At 36.3% G+C, this 19,671-nt stretch overlaps 2 protein-coding genes across 3 annotated transcripts in view; both read left to right on the top strand.

Moving 5' to 3' along the window:
• The window catches only part of LOC137388169 (kinesin-like protein KIF21A), a 16,841-nt gene extending 16,552 nt beyond the window's left edge, over nt 1-289 (top strand). The window contains exon 9 of the mRNA XM_068074672.1: nt 146-289. Coding sequence (XP_067930773.1) covers nt 146-289 — 144 coding nt within the window. The remainder of the gene's footprint in view (nt 1-145) is intronic.
• LOC137387126 (kinesin-like protein KIF21B) overlaps nt 1-10,192 on the top strand; it is a 12,817-nt gene extending 2,625 nt beyond the window's left edge. Inside the window, exons 2-7 of one of the 2 annotated variants that reach the window (XM_068073439.1) lie at nt 146-254; nt 338-501; nt 5,648-5,812; nt 7,607-7,907; nt 8,473-8,672; nt 9,729-10,192. In XM_068073439.1, the coding sequence (XP_067929540.1) occupies nt 407-501; nt 5,648-5,812; nt 7,607-7,907; nt 8,473-8,672; nt 9,729-9,783 (816 nt within the window). In that variant the 5' untranslated portion in view covers nt 146-254; nt 338-406 and the 3' untranslated portion in view covers nt 9,784-10,192. Of the gene's footprint in view, nt 1-145; nt 502-5,647; nt 5,813-7,606; nt 7,908-8,472; nt 8,673-9,728 lie in introns of both variants that reach the window. The other variant, XM_068073440.1, reaches the window with a different exon arrangement.
• Nucleotides 10,193-19,671: the final 9,479 nt, after the last annotated feature.

A 19,671-nucleotide genomic window follows, 5' to 3' on the forward strand; every position in this document is an offset into this window, starting at 1 on the left:
ATCATTTATAGGAGGTATGATTGGTTTCTGTTTAAGAGCTATGTATGTGTAACCTTATCAAATTGTAATAGCGATGTTGTTACTAGAAGCTCAGCAACATTGTTACTTAAATTTACATGTTTTCATTTTGGTGGGTCTCTTGCAGGTGACAAGTTCCAACCAGAGTCTCATATGTGTAAAGAAGGCAGTTGGTCACACAAAGGCTGTACTATCTATATGTGCCGCCGACAATCTTTTGGTTTCTGGCAGTAAAGGTAAGTGTCAACTTGACTCTAATCTAACGCACTAACATATTCTAATACCTCATAATTGACCTGCGTTTCCTTTTGTCTCGCAGACTTGACGTGCAAAGTGTGGGACATGTCAATTGGTTCAGAAGTTTTGTGTCTTGGTGGCCACCCTAACTATGTCTCCAAAGTTCGATATTGCGAGGACAACTGGCTTGTCTACACTGTCTCCAATTCATTTGTCAAAATGTGGGCCATGTATAACAGTGCTCAGGTAAGCCTAGCTCGACTCATACTTACTTGCTTTCAGATGCAATTACATTTATATGGCTACTTGTTACCTTCTCTACCACACATACAGTCAAACTGTCCAACATAAGATATTACAGTTAGTTCCTATCATAACGGTTAGTTCCTATCGTAACCGTTAGTTCCTATCCTTACGGTTAGTTCTTATGATAACGGTTAGTTCCAATCCTTACGGTTAGTTCCTATCAAAACGGTTAATTCCTATCCAAACGGTTAGTTCCTATCCTTATGGTTAGTGCCTATCATAACGGTTAGTTCCTATCGTTACGGTTAGTTCCTATCATAACGTTTAGTTGCTATCGTAACGGTTAGTTCCTATCGTAACGGTTAGTTCCTATCGTAACGGTTAGTTCCTATCGTAACGGCTAGTTCTTATCGTATTGGTTAGTTCCTATCGTAACGGTTGGTTTCTATCCTTACGGATAGTTTCTATCCTTGCGGTTAGTTCTTATCATAACGGTTAGTTCCTATCGTAATGGTTGGTTCCTATTCTTACGGTTAGTTCCTATCAAAACGGTTAGTTCCTATCATAACCGTTAGTTCCTATCATAACGGTTAGTTCCTATCGTAACGGTTAGTTCCTATTCTTGCGGTTAGTTCTTATGATAACGGTTAGTTCGTATCCTTACGGTTAGTTCCTATCAAAACGGTTAATTCCTATCCTTACGTTTAGTTCCTATCCTTACGGTTAGTTCCTATCATAACGGTTAGTTCCTATCGTTACGGTTAGTTCCTATCATAACGTTTAGTCGCTATCGTAATGGTTAGTTCCTATCGTAACGGTTAGTTCTTATCGTTACGGTTAGTTCCTATCGTAACGGCTAGTTCTTATCGTATTGGTTAGTTCCTATCGTAACGGTTAGTTCCTATCGTAACGGCTAGTTCTTATCGTATTGATTAGTTCCTATCGTAACGGTTAGTTCCTATAATAACTGTTAGTTTTTACTATAACAGTTAGTTCTTACCATAACGGTTAGTTCCTATCCTTACGGTTAGTTCTTATCATAACGGTTAGTTCCTATCATAATGTTTAGTGCCTATCATAACGGTTAGTTCCTATCCTTACGGTTAGTTCCTATCATAACGTTTAGTTGCTATCGTAATGGTTAGTTCCTATCGTAACGGTTAGTTCCTATCGTAATGGTTAGTTCCTATCCTTACGGTTAGTTCTTATCATAACGGTTAGTTCCTATCATAACGTTTGGTTGCTATCGTAACGGTTAGTTCCTATCGTAACGGTTAGTTCCTATCGTAACGGTTAGTTCCTATCCTTACGTTTAGTTCCTATCCTTACGGTTAGTGCCTATCATAACGGTTAGTTCCTATCCTTACGGTTAGTTCCTATCAAAACGGTTAATTCCTATCCTTACGTTTAGTTCCTATCCTTACGGTTAGTGCCTATCATAACGGTTAGTTCCTATCGTTACGGTTAGTTCCTATCATAACGTTTAGTCGCTATCGTAATGGTTAGTTCCTATCCTTACGGTTAGTTCTTATCATAACGGTTAGTTCCTATCATAACGTTTGGTTGCTATCGTAACGGTTAGTTCCTATCGTAACGGTTAGTTCCTATCGTAACGGTTAGTTCCTATCGTAACAGCTAGTTCTTATCGTATTGGTTAGTTCCTATCGTAACGGTTGGTTTCTATCCTTAGGGATAGTTTCTATCCTTGCGGTTAGTTCTTATCATAACGGTCAGTTCCTATCGTAATGGTTAGTTTCTATCATAACGGTTAGTTCTTATCCTTACGGTTAGTTCCTATCATAATGGGTAGTTCCTATAATAACTGTTAGTTCCTATCGTAATGGTTAGTTCTTATCGTAACGGTTAGTTCCTATCGTAACGGTTAGTTCCTATCGTAACGGTTAGTTCCTATCGTAACGGCTAGTTATTATCGTATTGGTTAGTTCCTATGGTAACGGCTGGTTTCTATCCTTACGGTTAGTTTCTATTCTTGCGGTTAGTTCTTATCATAACGGTTAGTTCCTATCCTCACGGTTAGTTCCTATCAAAACGGTTAATTCTTATCGTAATGGTTAGTTCCTATCGTAATGGTTAGTTCCTATCGTAACGGTTAGTTCCTATCGTAACGGTTAGTTCCTATCGTAACGGCTAGTTCTTATCGTATTGGTTAGTTCCTATCGTAACGGTTAGTTCCTACAATAACTGTTAGTTTTTACTATAACAGTTAGTTCTTACCATAACGGTTAGTTCCTATCCTTACGGTTAGTTCTTATCAAAACGGTTAGTTCCTATCATAATGTTTAGTGCCTATCATAACGGTTAGTTCCTATCCTTACGGTTAGTTCCTATCATAACGTTTAGTTGCTATCGTAATGGTTAGTTCCTATCGTAACGGTTAGTTCCTATCGTAACGGTTAGTTCTTGTCGTAACGGTTAGTTCCTATCGTAACGGTTAGTTCTTATCCTTACGGTTAATTCCTATCATAACGGTTAGTTCCTATAATAACTGTTAGTTTTTATCATCACAGTTAGTTCTTACCATAACGGTAGTTCCTATCGTAATGGTTAGTTTCTATCATAACGGTTAGTTCTTATCCTTACGGTTAGTTCCTATCATAATGGGTAGTTCCTATAATAACTGTTAGTTCCAATCGTAACGGTTAGTTCCTATCGTAACGGTTAGTTCCTATCGTAACGGTTAGTTCCCATCGTAACGGTTAGTTCCTATTCTTACGGTTAGTTCCTATCAAAACGGTTAGTTCCTATCATAACCGTTAGTTCCTATCATAACGGTTAGTTCTTATCCTTGCGGTTAGTTCTTATGATAACGGTTAGTTCCTATCCTTAGGGTTAGTTTCTATCAAAACGGTTAATTCCTATCCTTACGGTTAGTTCCTATCCTTACGGTTAGTGCCTATCATAACGGTTAGTTCCTATCGTAATGGTTAGTTTCTATCATAACGGTTAGTTCTTATCTTTACTGTTAGTTCCTATCATAATGGGTAGTTCCTATAATAACTGTTAGTTCTAATCGTAACGGTTAGTTCCTATCATAACGGTTAGTTCCTATCGTAACGATTAGTTCCCATCGTAACGGTTAGTTCCTATCGTAACGGTTGGTTCCTATTCTTACGGTTAGTTCCTATCAAAACGGTTAGTTCCTATCATAACCGTTAGTTCCTATCATAACGGTTAGTTCCTATCGTAACGGTTAGTTCCTATCCTTGCGGTTAGTTCTTATGATAACGGTTAGTTCCTATCCTTACGGTTAGTTCCTATCAAAACGGTTAATTCCTATCCTTACGGTTAGTTCCTATCCTTACGGTTAGTGCCTATCATAACGGTTAGTTCCTATCGTTACGGTTAGTTCCTATCATAACGTTTAGTTGCTATCGTAATGGTTAGTTCCTATCGTAACGGTTAGTTCTTATCGTTACGGTTAGTTCCTATCGTAACGGCTAGTTCTTATCGTATTGGTTAGTTCCTATCGTAACGGTTAGTTCCTATCGTAACGGCTAGTTCTTATCGTATTGATTAGTTCCTATTGTAACGGTTAGTTCCTATAATAACTGTTAGTTTTTACTATAACAGTTAGTTCTTACCATAACGGTTAGTTCCTATCCTTACGGTTAGTTCTTATCATAACGGTTAGTTCCTATCATAATGTTTAGTGCCCATCATAACGGTTAGTTCCTATCCTTACGGTTAGTTCCTATCATAACGTTTAGTTGCTATCGTAATGGTTAGTTCCTATCGTAACGGTTAGTTCCTATCGTAACGGTTAGTTCTTATCGTAACGGTTAGTTCCTATCGTAACGGTTAGTTCTTATCCTTACGGTTAGTTCCTATCATAACGGTTAGTTCCTATAATACCTGTTAGTATTCATCATAACAGTTAGTTCTTACCATAACGGTTAGTTCCTATCGTATTGGTTAGTTTCTATCATAACGGTTAGTTCTTATCCTTACGGTTAGTTCCTATCATAATGGGTAGTTCCTATAATAACTGTTATTTCCAATCGTAACGGTTAGTTCCTATCGTAACGGTTAGTTCCTATCGTAACGGTTAGTTCCCATCGTAACGGTTAGTTCCTATCGTAACGGTTAGTTCCTATTCTTACGGTTAGTTCCTATCAAAACGGTTAGTTCCTATCATAACCGTTAGTTCCTATCATAACGGTTAGTTCCTATCGTAACGGTTAGTTCCTATCCTTGCGGCTAGTTCTTATGATAACGGTTAGTTCCTATCCTTACGGTTAGTTCCTATCAAAACGGTTAATTCCTATCCTTACGGTTAGTTCCTATCCTTACGGTTAGTGCCTATCATAACGGTTAGTTCCTATCGTTACGGTTAGTTCTTATCATAACGGTTAGTTCCTATCGTAATGGTTAGTTCCTATCGTAACAGTTAGTTCCTATTCTTACGGTTAGTTCCTATCAAAACGGTTAGTTCCTATCATAACCGTTAGTTCCTATCACAACGGTTAGTTCCTATCGTAACGGTTAGTTCCTATCGTAACGGTTAGTTCCTATCCTTGCGGTTAGTTCTTATGATAACGGTTAGTTCCTATCCTTACGGTTAGTTCCTATCAAAACGGTTAATTCCTATCCTTATGGTTAGTTTCTATCCTTACGGTTAGTGCCTATCATAACGGTTAGTTCCTATCGTTACGGTTAGTTCTTACCATAATGGTTAGTTCCTATCATTACGGTTAGTTCTTATCATAACGGTTAGTTCCTATCGTAATGGTTAGTTTCTATCATAACGGTTAGTTCTTATCCTTACGGTTAGTTCCTATCATAATGGGTAGTTCCTATAATAACTGTTAGTTCCTATCGTAACGGTTAGTTCCCATCGTAAAGGTTAGTTCCAATCGTAACGGTTAGTTCCAATCGTAACGGTTAGTTCCTATCGTAACGGTTAGTTCCCATCGTAACGGTTAGTTCCTATCGTAACGGTTAGTTCCTATCATAACAGTTAGTTCCTATTCTCACGGTTAGTTCCAATCAAACCGGTTAGTTTCTATCATAACGGTTAGTTCCTATCATAACCGTTAGTTCCTATCATAACGGTTAGTTCCTATTATAATGAATACTGTGCCAACAGAGATGGACACAATGTGAGGTTTTATATCTTATGTTGCAGTTCCTCTGGTCTAGTGCATGACAGTATCCTTGTGGAGCCAGCGTCGAGCAGTCAGGGTATTCTCCAACAGGGAGAGCAGCAGATATTTGATATCCAAGTCAGCAGAGATGGACATAAACTATACACAACTACTGGAACCACCGTTCGGCTCTGGGACCTCAATACGTAAGTTGATGCGTTTTTTTCAGTTACGATCCCTAGAATAAAAATCTACATTTGTTAGTTTGTATGTTGTCCATAAATGTAATGTTGTTGCTAAGAATCCCTCTGATAATGATGGATTTAGTTTGGATGCCGGCTTGTCTTCAATTTCCTTGTAAATATTTGTGTATATTATAGTTTGAGAATTTTCCAGTTAAAAAAATTGAAGATTACGAAAATTAGAGAATTCTGAGGCACACACTCTCATTGACAGCTATTTCTGTTAAAAGCACTTTAAAAATATTAGTATTAGTAACTGTAGTTACCAAGGTTAACATAATATTTTGTCATTAATTTTTAGTGTTGTACATCACATAAAATTTGAGATGGAGTGAATGATCGATTTCAGTATTTCAGTTTTTCCTGGTAATTACTCAATCCAATCGTGATCCCACTTGATGGCCTAGAGATCAGAGTCGTTATAAAATACGTCAGACCTAGTCATTGCTGCATTGTTGGGCCTATCTGGTTCAGTCTCACCAGATCAATCTGTCAGTACGAAAATATAAAAGTTTGATGATTTTCACCAAGGGGTGTTTGTATTAAATAATCATGATGGGCTTCTACACCCCTCTATACGACATTTTTATGTTACGATGCCAACACCGGAACAAATTGATTTCGTATGGCAAGGGTCTAATGCAAATGTAACAAGCAAAATTATAGATAGGTAAAATAATAAAAAATATGAAAAGTTTTTTATAGCACATCCAAGGTGGGATACTTCTCGATATATCTACTAGCTAGTATATTGTACTTACTGTCATTAGAGGTAGGATACTTCTCGATATATCTACTAGCTAGTATATTGTACTTACTGTCATTAGAGGTGGGATACTTCTCGATATATCTACTAGTTAGTATATTGTACTTACTGTCATTAGAGGTAGGATACTTCTCGATATATCTACTAGCTAGTATATTGTACTTACTGTCATTAGAGGTAGGATACTTCTCGATATATCTACTAGCTAGTATATTGTACTTACTGTCATTAGAGGTAGGATACTTCTCGATATATCTACTAGCTAGTATATTGTACTTACTGTCATTAGAGGTAGGATACTTCTCGATATATTTACTAGCTAGTATATTGTACTTACTGTCATTAGAGGTAGGATATTTCTCCATATATCTACTAGCTAGTATATTGTACTTACTGCCATTAGAAGTAGTGTACTTCTCCATATATCTACAAGCTAGTATATTGTACTTTCTGCCATTAGAGGTAGGATACTTATCCATATATCTACTAGCTAGTATATAGTACTTACTATTATTAGAGGTTGGTGTATGAATCTTAGAAAATCCACCACAGTTGTAACTCTCTTCTATAGGTGATTTATGTACACAACTATAACCTTCCATAGTTGGTTTATGTACACATCTATAACCATTCATCTATAGGTGGTTTATGTACACAACTATAACCTTTCTTCTATAGGTTGTTTATGTACACAACTATAACCTTTCTTCTATCAGTGGTTTATGCGCACAAACCTAATCTTTTTTCTTTGTATAAGTCCAAGGGTCACTCCTAATGTGTATTTGATCTACCCTGTGTGGCATTTTGCAACTGACAGTTATTTTTCATTGGTTGTCCGCTTGCATGCACAACATCATTTAACCATATATATATTGTTAACAGCACTTACAACTAAATCTAGCAATTTAGCTTCTGCACCTTTTTGATGACTAATTGCTATATTCATTTAATCTGTGAAGGCTGGTGATCTGTAAAATATTGTACGTTTACAGGCTATCGGCAGTCGGACAGGTTGCTAGCGGCCACCAAGCACCGATTATTTGCCTTAGTTTATACAACGACTCAAGAGGGAAAGAACAACTCTTAACTGGCTCCAAGGATCATCTAATTAAGGGATTTGATATTTCCAATGAACAAATTTCAAATTATCCATTTCAGGCCAAATTTACTATGGACCCTCCTCACAATGATGGTGTTCAATGTCTCGCGCATCGTCAGGACATCCTTTTTAGTGGTTCTCGGGATATGTGTATCAAAAAATGGAACCTCAGTGAACCCTCTTCTCAACCACAGGTAAAATTGGTGTTTTTACAATACCAGGTGTTGCTCTATTTAATAGCAAAATAAAGGTGATAGTTATTTCCGGTAATGGTCACCAATCAAGATCACCACTTTGTAATAAATATTTTTTATTAGAAGTAATATTTGAGATGGAGTGAATGATTGATATCAGTATATCGGTTTTCCTGGTAATCACTCAATCCAATTGTGATCCTACTTGATGGCCTAGAGATCAGAGTCAATATAAAATATGTCAGACCTAGTCATTGCTGCATTGTTGAGCCCATCTGGTTCAGTCTCACCAGATCAACCTGTCATACGCAAGACATTATGCTGTGTCTCTCACCAATATTTGCAAATGTCTTGTAGGTTTGTTACAATACAGAGACTCGTTTATGATTAAAAGTTTCATATTGCAGGATTGCATTGTTGACTCATTCAAAAGGGACAAGTTGATTTGCCAGTGTTTAATCTTTACCATCTTTAATGCTGTTCACGCCGCTCCTTTCCGCTTAAGTTGAATGTCAATTTCAAACAAACTCCTGGTTCCTCATTCCTCAACTTGCATTGTTTTCAGTCAGTTAATGGCGCCCATAAGGACTGGATCACCGACATGTGCATGCTACCAGATAATGACATATTGCTAAGCTGCTGTCGCTCTGGTACTGTGAAGATTCGGTCAAACGAGACTTGCCAGCAGCTAGATGAAGTGCGTGCTCATTCATTAGCCGTCAACTCTATGGCTACCAACCGCAGCAATCTCTTTACTGCCTCTAGGTAAAGTAGTATATAGTACTTACTGTCACTAGAGGTAGGTAATTGTTCAATATATCTACTAGCTAGTATATCGTACTTACTGCCATTAGAGGCAGGATACTTTTCAGTATATCTACTAGCTAGTAAATAGTACTTACCGTCACCAAAGGTAGGTAATTGTTCACTATATCTACTAGCTAGTATATAGTACTTACTGTCACCAGAGGTAGGTAACTGTTCACTATATCTACTAACTAGTATATAGTACTTACTGTCACCAGAGGTAGGTAATTGTTCACTATATCTACTAGCTAGTATATAGTACTTACTGTCACCAGAGGTAGGTAACTGTTCACTATATCTACTAACTAGTATATAGTACTTACTGTCACCAGAGGTAGGTAATTGTTCAATATACAAATTAAGTAAGCTTATTGTAAATTTAATGTTACGTCTGTCAGCCATGTGTTCTAATGAGACACTTGGCCAATTAGCCAAATAGTATAGATTTACTGGCTTTTCCTTAAATCCAATTAATTCACTGATTACTGTATGTATTCGAGTATAATCACAAAATCTTATACCCATTTTTAATGATAAATCATGAGTAAGCACAAGTAGTCGCATAGCGTCTTGTTGCCTGATTTACTGAGAACCGTTCGCTTAAGCAATACTAATGATTTTTGTACTGACTGTGTGACTACTTACCTAGTCGATCGGTGTGGCAATACAGATGCCTCAAAAGTGACGTTTTACAAATTGTATAGCGGTCAAATGATTGCGATGCTACTTTGTCAATTGGGAGCAAAACCTATTGATATTTTTAACGCGACTAGAACTCCTTAAGCATCCAACGTTGTTGATACGTCAAACAAAATCTTAAATAAATGCAATATATTGGGCTGACAGTTTCTTTTATAGTTATTCAATAGCATCATTGTGTGAATTGTGTAAATATGCCAAATGGAGAAGTTGATAACTTTGGTTGGTTGTACCAACATATCTTGTTCTTTGTCCAAGAACTTTTCATGCGCCACGATTTAGCATGTATAACAGACATGGTTCATGCTCTTTCAGTGATTGCACGATAAGGATCTGGTGGATGGACCCACATAAACTATACAGTTCATAGCCAAAGCGCAGATTCATTCTCCATATTCTCATATTTCTTGTCTGTATTTATGTAGCTATTTTTGTTTTCTTTTCGGTTGATGACTATGCAGGAAAATTATCTTATACATTCCTTTTTTAAATCAATGTTCAAATTGTTTGACCCATGTACTTTGCGTGTGTCTATATTCCTAGTACACATCCGACTATAAACTCTTTCTTGTCAAAGATCATCATGATGTTACATCATATCCATCGATGCAATTATTCTTCTCTTCTCGTCGATATTTATTTTAACCTTTTAAACACTTTGTCTGTTTAAACTGGCCGTAGATTTTCGAAATGCGCATTTATTTTTGGTGCAATAGGCTTTATTGTATTCAATCTTGTTCGTTGAAATTATCTCACAAATAAATTAACTTTAAGAGTAATGGAGCTGTCATATGTATCAACACGAATCCTTTTACTTTGCTCTAATTTTGTAAGGTACCTACATATGTTTATCATAACAACATTGGCTCACAGCTAGTCTAATTTTATTAAAACTATACAATAACATCAATAGTTGAGTGTTTCATTGTTGAGCTGCATGCGTTTGCATCCTCGGTCCAATAAAAGCATGCATTTATAGATATGATAATTCACCTTAAGGAAGGAAACACATCAAAATGATACTTTTAAAGGCAAAGTAACAGTCCTGAAGGTAGTATTGCGAAGTAACAGTTATGAAGGTAGCATTGCAAAGTAACAGTTCTGAAGGTAGTATTGCAAAGTAACAGTTATGATGGTAGTATTGCGAAGTAACAGTGATGAAGGTTGCATTGCAATGTAACAGTTATGAAGGTAGCATTGTAAAGTAACAGTTATGAAGGTAGTATTGCAAAGTAACAGTTATTAAGGTAGTATTGCAAGATAACAGTTCTGAAGGTAGTATTGCGAAGTAATAAAAAACCTCATAATGTAGTCTACCATGTGGTCTTTGAAGCCCTCTGTGATACTTGCTTACTTACTCTACAGTTAAACATTGATAATGAGTTGGTACTGTGTGGGTGGAGCATGTTATAGTATTCCCTTTTTTTCCAGTTGGTCAGTTTGAGAAAACTAATATGTTTCTCAATGACTTCTCATCTAAAGAACTTTGAGTTAAAGGTTATTATTAAGGGAACGCCATTATCAAGCTGTTAGCAGCAGTCAACGCTTTCCAAAGGCTTTTGTAACTAAACATTTTAAATATTAATAAACAAACAATTTACTTGGCATTTTTTTAGTGATACCAAATAACTGACTCCACTTTCTAATTTTGCATTGCGACTGAGTCATGAATTTTGAGCGAGTTTTAAGAACTATCATTGAAATAATACCAGTCGCAGGTGCCAGTTTGCATTTGCTAACTAACGTTAATAATACACTTGAAACAAACTGCAACTAAACTTGTACTCTTGCATCACCAAATAAGGTAGTTTTGATTTGATAATGTAAGAAATATCTTTCAATGCCAGATGCGTTTTGAACATCATTTCTATCTATGAACAGAAATCCAATTACTACACCTGGAAGACATCATGTCTATCTATGAACAGGAATCCAATTACTACACCTGGAAGACTCTTTACTAACTTAAATCTTTAATTTTTTTATCAAATAATCTTATTCAAAAAATAAACTTATTGAAGAAGATTAATTTTTTAAATATGTAAATGTGGTTAAAGTGACATCTTGTTTGTATAATATTAATCTCAACTTTATTTTACTAATTTCAGTTTTTACATTTACATCTTGAGCTCCGAAATAACTGCCATAGGTGTGACCGTGACGATAAAAAATCATTACCTTGTAAGGCTGTTAGGGTAAAAACATATTTCTTTAGCAAACCATACCACCCAGGTATCGTTTGGAAGTATGGCATAAAGCAATGAGCCAGACGTTTGCACGCTTCACAATGCAGGCATGTTGAATTAGATCAAATGTTATGTATATTTAACAGGAGAGTTTTCTCGCTGTGTCGAGAGCATTCACTCCCTACAAAAACACTCTAGTGAGTTTTTACACACTTAGTGATCAGAACATGAGCCAAGACTATATGTAAAATGTGCACTGTTTGGAAAGTATCTCACGTTCCATTTTACAGAATACGCAGAGATACTTCACACCTATAACCACTCACACTTCACTAATTTAGTGTTGAGCTCCACTGCTCCGTTTAAAGTAATCTGCTTCCTCATTAGTATTTTGCAAAACTGTCTTTCACCTTCTTCTAAAAATAATGGTAAGTATTATTTTAATGCCAAAGTAATGGCATTAAAATTTCACACACCGACATCACTCAGTTTTCTATGGGTCATCTAATGTATTAAGGTAATTTCAGAGATAGGTTGAAAATATCATACCCTTTCAAGAGCTTCTGTCTAATTTGCTATTGACAGCAAAATAAAAAATTTCCATACTGCAAGATAAATTTTGAGAAGATATGCAATAAGTCAAATCTTTACTGAATTCACGTAAGATACAAGATCCTCAAAAGCTCTAGTATATTTGTATTTGAGTCACTTTGTCTGCAAATATGTAATATTTAGGCCTACTGATAAAGTATAATCTAGCCACAACTGACTAAGATTTCAGAGCTTTCAGCCACTTAGAAAATAATGTGTATCAGCAATGATATATAACCACTCCCCATAGATATGGGGGGTAGCCTGGGCATGGCTCTTGTGGGGATTGGGAGAGATCCATGCCCAGGCTACCCCCTCTCTCCCAATCCCCCACAAGAGCCAGATACCAATGACATATGCCCCCAGGCTAGGGGGCATATGTCATTGGTATCAGTATATAAAGAGTCTTGCTTTCAAGAATACGCTGAAAGAAGCAACAAAAACTGCTTGCTTTGCTAGAGTGAAATGCATTTTGGTTAATAGACAAACGGCTATTTCTATGATTAGTTTTACTTTTACATGGTAACTTGAAATCATCCATGCTTTAGCCAGAATTTTGCTCATGCTAGATTCTATTAAATAATCTACCTCAATGCTAAATTTTAATCAACAAACACCAGAGCATATTCAGATATTTTGTTTTTTAAGCTTGATTCCAATGTACATATGTTGAACCAATGATATACAGCCTGTGGGGCTGTATATCATTGGTTGAACTAATGTAAGAAAAATTTACAAAGATATATAATTTGTAATTACTTTCTAACTTTTCAATTGTTATTTTTTCTTACAAAAAAATTCAAACGAATCAATTCCTAGTTATTTTAACGCATCGTAAAGCAGCATCACCGCCAATGTCAATAAGAAGAGCCTCCGACTTCATCTTGTAATACATTTACACTCAAAAGCAATAATTATTCATAAATTCGTTAAAAGTTGTCGCCTTTCTCATTTTTAGACCCACGATTAGCTAGTCGAGCAAGACTTTCATTCAATAGTCTCCGAGCGTTCGAAGGAAGCTAAAGATAAGCTCGGCATGGCGGTTCGTTCCAGTTTCAGTACGAACTATTAGCCGTCTGTGATGCTTTGAGAACTAAAACACGAAGCGCTCTGCCATACTAGATTATAAGTTAATTTCCTGTTGATATAGTTCATGGTTTGATAAAAAAGAACAATTATAACTGCTATAATTGATGTTGCCACTCTTACAACAGCTAAATATGATAGACTTTGGTTACAAAACCAACTTCATAGATAGTTTTCAGGTTTGATGTTGCATTTTATTAGATATACCTCACTTGTTCTTTTCTCTGACTTTGTAATACCATCGCAAATGCGTATTAAATACCAAATTTATTAACGCGAGATAGTTCATGATAGTTGTACTATAAACTATTATAGTTGCAGTAAGCCCATTGACAAATGTACCAACTTTGCAAACGTCTTATGCTCGCACTACTGTCGTTATGCATTCGTGCAGCTTTGAATCGTAAAATGGACGGATTTTCACGACTCGTTTCGTAGGTTATCTTTTTAACATTGCAACAATCTGGTTATTGAAATATTTATTCTACTAAGAAGCTCAGACAGTTTCTCAACGCTGTTTACTACATGTTCACACATTGAATAAGCAACTATCGACAATCTTGTTTATGCGAAGGCCACTACGCAGAGGGGAGATTTCTCAAAAGATATTGGTACGGCCACAGAGAAAGGAGAGACTGATCATGCTCGCGAAAATATTTGAAGCCAGTCTTAAATAACACCTCAGATGCATTTTAGACTGTTTTATACAGACGGAGGTTCAAAACCGTAGTCAATGCTATCGATATAAATGCAGTTACTGCAAAAGAAATGTTACAAGCTGTCCTAAATTCTTGAGAAATTTTTTTGTACCAAATATTGGTTTTGCGGAGAAATTATAACAGCAGCAATTAAGAATAGTAATAAGAAAACTTGCTGTTAATTTCATCTTTTTTCGAGTGTGGAGAATGTTGTTGGAACCAGTTGCACAGAAACATTGTTTTCTGTGGCAGTTATGCATGTTTATGGATATGTTGTATAGGTATAATGAAAATATCAAGAAAGTATATCATGCATGATGCGTTATTTAGTTTTATTGCACTGCAAGGCTACCTTTACTTAACCCTAATTTGGATTATTTATTACACCAAGACTTCTCACTCACTTATTGGTAGGAAGCAATCTTTGCAGCCCTTCTTGCATGCCCTTGTGCATACTCCTAGATGACTGTTTGCTCTTTTAGATTGTCTGTTCTCTTGTTGTGCACATGAAATGCATAATGCTGCTAAGCCGCAATTATTTCATTTATTATAATTAATATATATTAATTTTGTTTGGATATTTTCCTGCACATCATCGGCATTAGCGCTGTGCTAGTTTATGATAAAAGGGGCATCAAAATACATAAAGTGATAAGTCTGGAGCACAAGCCTATTGATGATCACAAGTCTCTGACTGACCTAGAGTGATTTTCACAAATCCTAAAACAAAGGTGCACACACTCCACAACTGAATTTGAATCAAATGACAACATTGGTGAAATGAATGATAAAATGAAATTACATAGGCATTAAAATCCAACCATATCACCATCTATTCCAGTCTATGTTCAACCTGATATAATTGTGTTATTATATTAATATTGTTTTGAAGCATTAAAATAATGGTATACCTATAATAAAAAGTGACTCAATTGATGAACGCTATTAGCAAACTAGCACGCTAGTAATAAAGTGATGACTTTCCCTTATGTAGCCTTATGTACCCTTATGTAGCCTTATGTACCTTATGTATGGAGGAACAACAAACTGGTTTAGTCAAGTTTATGTTTATATTTAGTTTTTAATGTAGCAGGCTCATGGACTCATAGCTCCCTTTCTACCATTCAATGTTGTGGGCTACATACAAAACTTTGATGTAGTTGCTGAAAAATCATTGTAATTGCGCCAAAAATTAGAGTGGCTGAGTCCGTTAGGCTGTATCATATTTTTTAATTTCTATTTAAGAAAAGTTTTTTGTTGGTATGCTAATTTTTTAAAAGAAAAATAACTTGTTTACTTTGGATTAAATAGCTCACCACGATAATCAGATAACGGGAAAGATCACCCTCCGTTCTAGCTGTGTGATAAATAAAAATGACTAATAATAAAGCACCATGAACAATATACTTGCAGTAAAAACATTTTGTACACTTTCTTGAGAGTAACATAGCAAATTTTTCTAAAACTGCTAATATTCATAATAAGTAGGTTTAAAAGTACCACCCGCTAAATGAGATTCTTCGTAACACCATCAGCTCGGTCAACAAGCTATACATCCAAAATGACTAGGGACTAGTCCCCTAGTCCAAGTGACTAGGGGAATTGGTCATCTACTTTGGACCATCTGGTGACTAAGACTGTCATAAAGGTGACTAGGTAGACTGGTGGCTGTTAGCTTTCTCCTTAAAATTTTTCACTCTTGTCTCACTCTCTACTACAATCAAGTACTAATCCCGCATAATATTTAAGCTGTTTCTTTGGAGCAAACTGTTTGGTAAGGGCCAATCACTAATTGAGCTGCTAACCAAATCACATTGTTAGTAACTATTTCTATTTAACTGAAAAATTTGGGAGTATAAAATTCAGATGCAATTTTTTTGGTGTAACTACTACTGAAAATGCACTGCTAGTCAGCTCAGTCGAGTGTTATACTGCTAGAGTCCTGCCAGGATCACATAGTTAGCAGCCGTTACAATCATCAAAAGCGCACATTGGAAATGAAATTAAACAGCAACATCAAGAGGCTGCAGTCAATGTGTACAATGATCGGGATCACACCATTTTTTTTGCTTCAATATAAACATGTATAGTATAAACAAATTATAGCAGCACTGGGTTACACATGATAGCTCTTGCGTGACACCTCAGGTAGTGTGGTTACTTTAGATAGAAGTTCCATGTTATTCAGTTATTTGAATATGCAGTTCCAATTGTACCAACCGGAGCTCCAACTAGCATAAACTTAATAATCGTAGAAGAAATAAAAGTTCTCTGATCTAAGACAGCCTATTGTGGTGGCTGTGACATTTTATGCTGAAAGAATTTGGCCAATGTTTGACAGATTTATCAACGATTTTAGGATGCACTGGTCAGTGGAAATTGCTGGCCTTGTTTTTCCCTTTGACGCTATTAGTTGCAACTCCGCTTTATCGGGTATTGCCATTAGCTGCAGCATCAATGGCCGTTGCTAACAGTCCTGTATTCCCTAGTTGCAAGTTGGGGCGGCTAATGTTAGGCAACTAGTTATGTAATGTATGGCGGTGTTAGCCCCAACAGGTTTCTTTCATTTAGGGCCTCAACCGGGCATCTCATGTGAAGTTTTAAAAATTTTTACCAGAAAGTATAAACATTTTTTCTATTATTTGAGATTTGTTTGTTTTCGGTGATGTGACTGCCAGGACATTTTCAGATTAAAATAAGCTAAACTTGATTGCAGTTAAAAGAAATGCTCAAAAGAGAAATATATCTTTTTCTTTTAAGCATTTCAACATCAACAAAGATCAATTTTGCCGATTTTATTTCAAGTTCATCCGAAGGTTTCTACGCTTTCGTTGGGCCATTGCCAAGCGGATGTTTGTTAAAACTTGGCCTTTTGCAAACCTTTATAAAGTCGTTAAGAAGAATATATTGTCGATGATAATAATGACGCCCAAAAACTATTAAAAGCTAACGTTTATCTCTATCGCATGGAATAAAGTGATATTATACAGCGATAAAAACGGTTCCCGTAGTCGTTGGGCAAATAACTGTTCCAGTTAATGATGTTGAGGTCGAGTTATCTAAAGCAATTTATCATTGCGTGAAAACGAACCAAACAAATCCGTTCGAGTTAACCAAGTGTTCGTGATAAAATTTTACATTTTATCCGAGAGCGAGTTATTCGAGTTTGACTGTACTTAGCCGCCAAAATTTCTTAAAAAGTTGGGATGGCTCAGCCGGCCAGTCGCCCCAGGGAATACGGGCCTGGTTGCTAAGTACGTCAAGGTTACTATGTTCTTCCTTAAGCCCGGTCAGCATCTTTCTCTACCAGCCCTGGCCTCTCACTCTCTGTTATTGATATGTATTACCCTATCACCAACAACTCACTTAACAACATAAAATCAGACCTCATGTTGAGGAGAGATGACTTAATCTTATTGGCCTCTGGTTGCCTCACAATCTTATCCTGCATTAGTAGCTATTCCGTCTGGCCAAAACTTTTACACTTGAATCTGACTTCAAAACTACAGCTAGAACCCATTTCCTTGGTTTTGCAGGAGAGAAAGATGCTTCACTTGCTTCACACTCCGATATTGTGGGCTCTACTTTACTGTAGTTACTTGCGGTCTTTTTTGCACTCCTTTGTCCAGTGCTCCTTGGCTCCGCACTTGTAGTCAGTGCAGGGAAAATAGTTGGTGCAGTGGTTTGCAGAATAACTTAAAAAATGCACCACAAGGCCTACATTTTTTTACTGCCTTAGTTTTTTTACCTTTCCTATTGCCTTGCTCTTGCCAGCCATGTTGTTCAGTGGGCTGCTAAAACTGTCTGAGAGTTTTACTTTTTATAACACCTAATACGCATTTGTTTCTCCACAGCGCCATCTCAGTGATTTCTATTCTCTTTAAAACCTGTGGTGTTTTACACGATGCTGTAATGGGTAGAACCACAAATTAAAATGTCATCTAATAAGTAGTGCCTTCAAAACTATTAGCTATTTAATGGCTTTATGGAAATGCTTCAACTGAACAAATTATTTGAGGATATTTGTCTAAAGCAAATACATTCTTATGGTGCAAAAAATGTATTGATAAATCGATTTTTTACCCAACTTAACCTGCCAAAACTCAGAATTGTATAGTTTTGGAGACATGGCACCACTAGACAACCGACAATATGTCTGAAATCCTATGTAGCAGGTGAATTAACACTAATTAAAATTGGTTACCTTTATATACATCAATCTTACCACCAGCTTTTGAGGCTGTTTTGAAGCTTGAACAACAGTCAGTAGGTTTTTTCTGCTGTCTTAATGACCTTTCAGCAAGCATATTATTAAGCGCTCTTGCCCTTTGGGTTCTCAATCTCTGCTATGGACTTTGGGGAACACTATCTGACAAACTTATCACTGCTCTTAAATTCATGTTAAATATACCAAGCATTGTACAAGACTATCAAATACATAGGAAACTTTCCAATAATGTGAATTTTGTTGCAAGTCAACCTTTAAAAGATTATACCTGACACCTTATAAAATGCACGCGGGAGAATCGATAGTTTGATCTGGACACAGTATTTACTTTACTGTCTATGCAACAAATCTTTCTTTATATCATTTAAGGCTATAGCTAGAGCAAATTATCTCTTTTTTACTATCAACAGAATTCAACATTTTTAATTTGATTTCCTAAAAACTATCACAATCAATGCATTACTTTCGCAAGGCTAATCTGGGGTTTGGAGCCTAAGCTTATACAATGCAGCCGAGCATGTAGAAAGACATGCATATGTAACACTCAGCATTAGATTTCACTACAGCTACGCCTCAGCAAAAATATATTTTAATACTTTTAAAAAGCTATCTTGATGTTTGCAGTAATACACTACCAAAGCTTTGGTTGCCATGGCATACACGAAACATGTCCTGAACAATTCTATGAACTTGAATAATTGCACAAATACATTTATGTTGGAGGAAGCGGTGCTTATCTCTTTGTAAACATGTTTACGAGACTACGAAACATAAGCTAGTCAAATTCAGATTAATATGAACATGATTGAAATCTTTATTGTAATGTTGTTTAGTAAATGCTGAAAATATGTTTTTGTATCCTTCATAGTTCTCTGCATAAACATTTCTGCAATCGTTATCTACAGTCTTGTAACTGCTTATGAATGGTTACTATTACATATGTTTCTACACATTGAACAGGTGTGTTTTTGTTTTATATGGTTAGTGGATATTTTCATATATTCATTCTTTTTTAAGTGTGTAGCAGTCTAGAGGGAAGACTCCCAACTTGCTGATTAAATTCAGAAGTCCTGATGGCAGCTGTTATAATTAAAGTACATCATCAGAAATCTTCTTCATTGGAAAATCTGCCAACAACGAGCGGTCATAATGCCAGACCTCAATCTACATCATGTGAACCCTCAATGAGTCGTCCCATGCTCCTCTCAACTGAGAACTATGGTAGCTCGAAAGACGATGCTGTTAATTTGATTGGCTACCGACAGATAACTGCAAATAACTCGATGACAAACAATGCGAGGTGGCACTCTGATACAAACCTAGCCACGAATCCATATCATTCAGAATCGAAGCTATTGGTTAATAAAACAGAAGTTGATATAAATGATGAGGAAGCTAGTCTAACCATTTATTGGGACATTAAAGCGAACGTTTCTGCCAAAGACTGGATTGGTCTTTACAAAACCAGT

The sequence above is a fragment of the Watersipora subatra genome, chromosome 2 (genome assembly GCF_963576615.1).
Source record: "Watersipora subatra chromosome 2, tzWatSuba1.1, whole genome shotgun sequence".
Lineage (NCBI taxonomy): Eukaryota > Metazoa > Bryozoa > Gymnolaemata > Cheilostomatida > Watersiporidae > Watersipora > Watersipora subatra.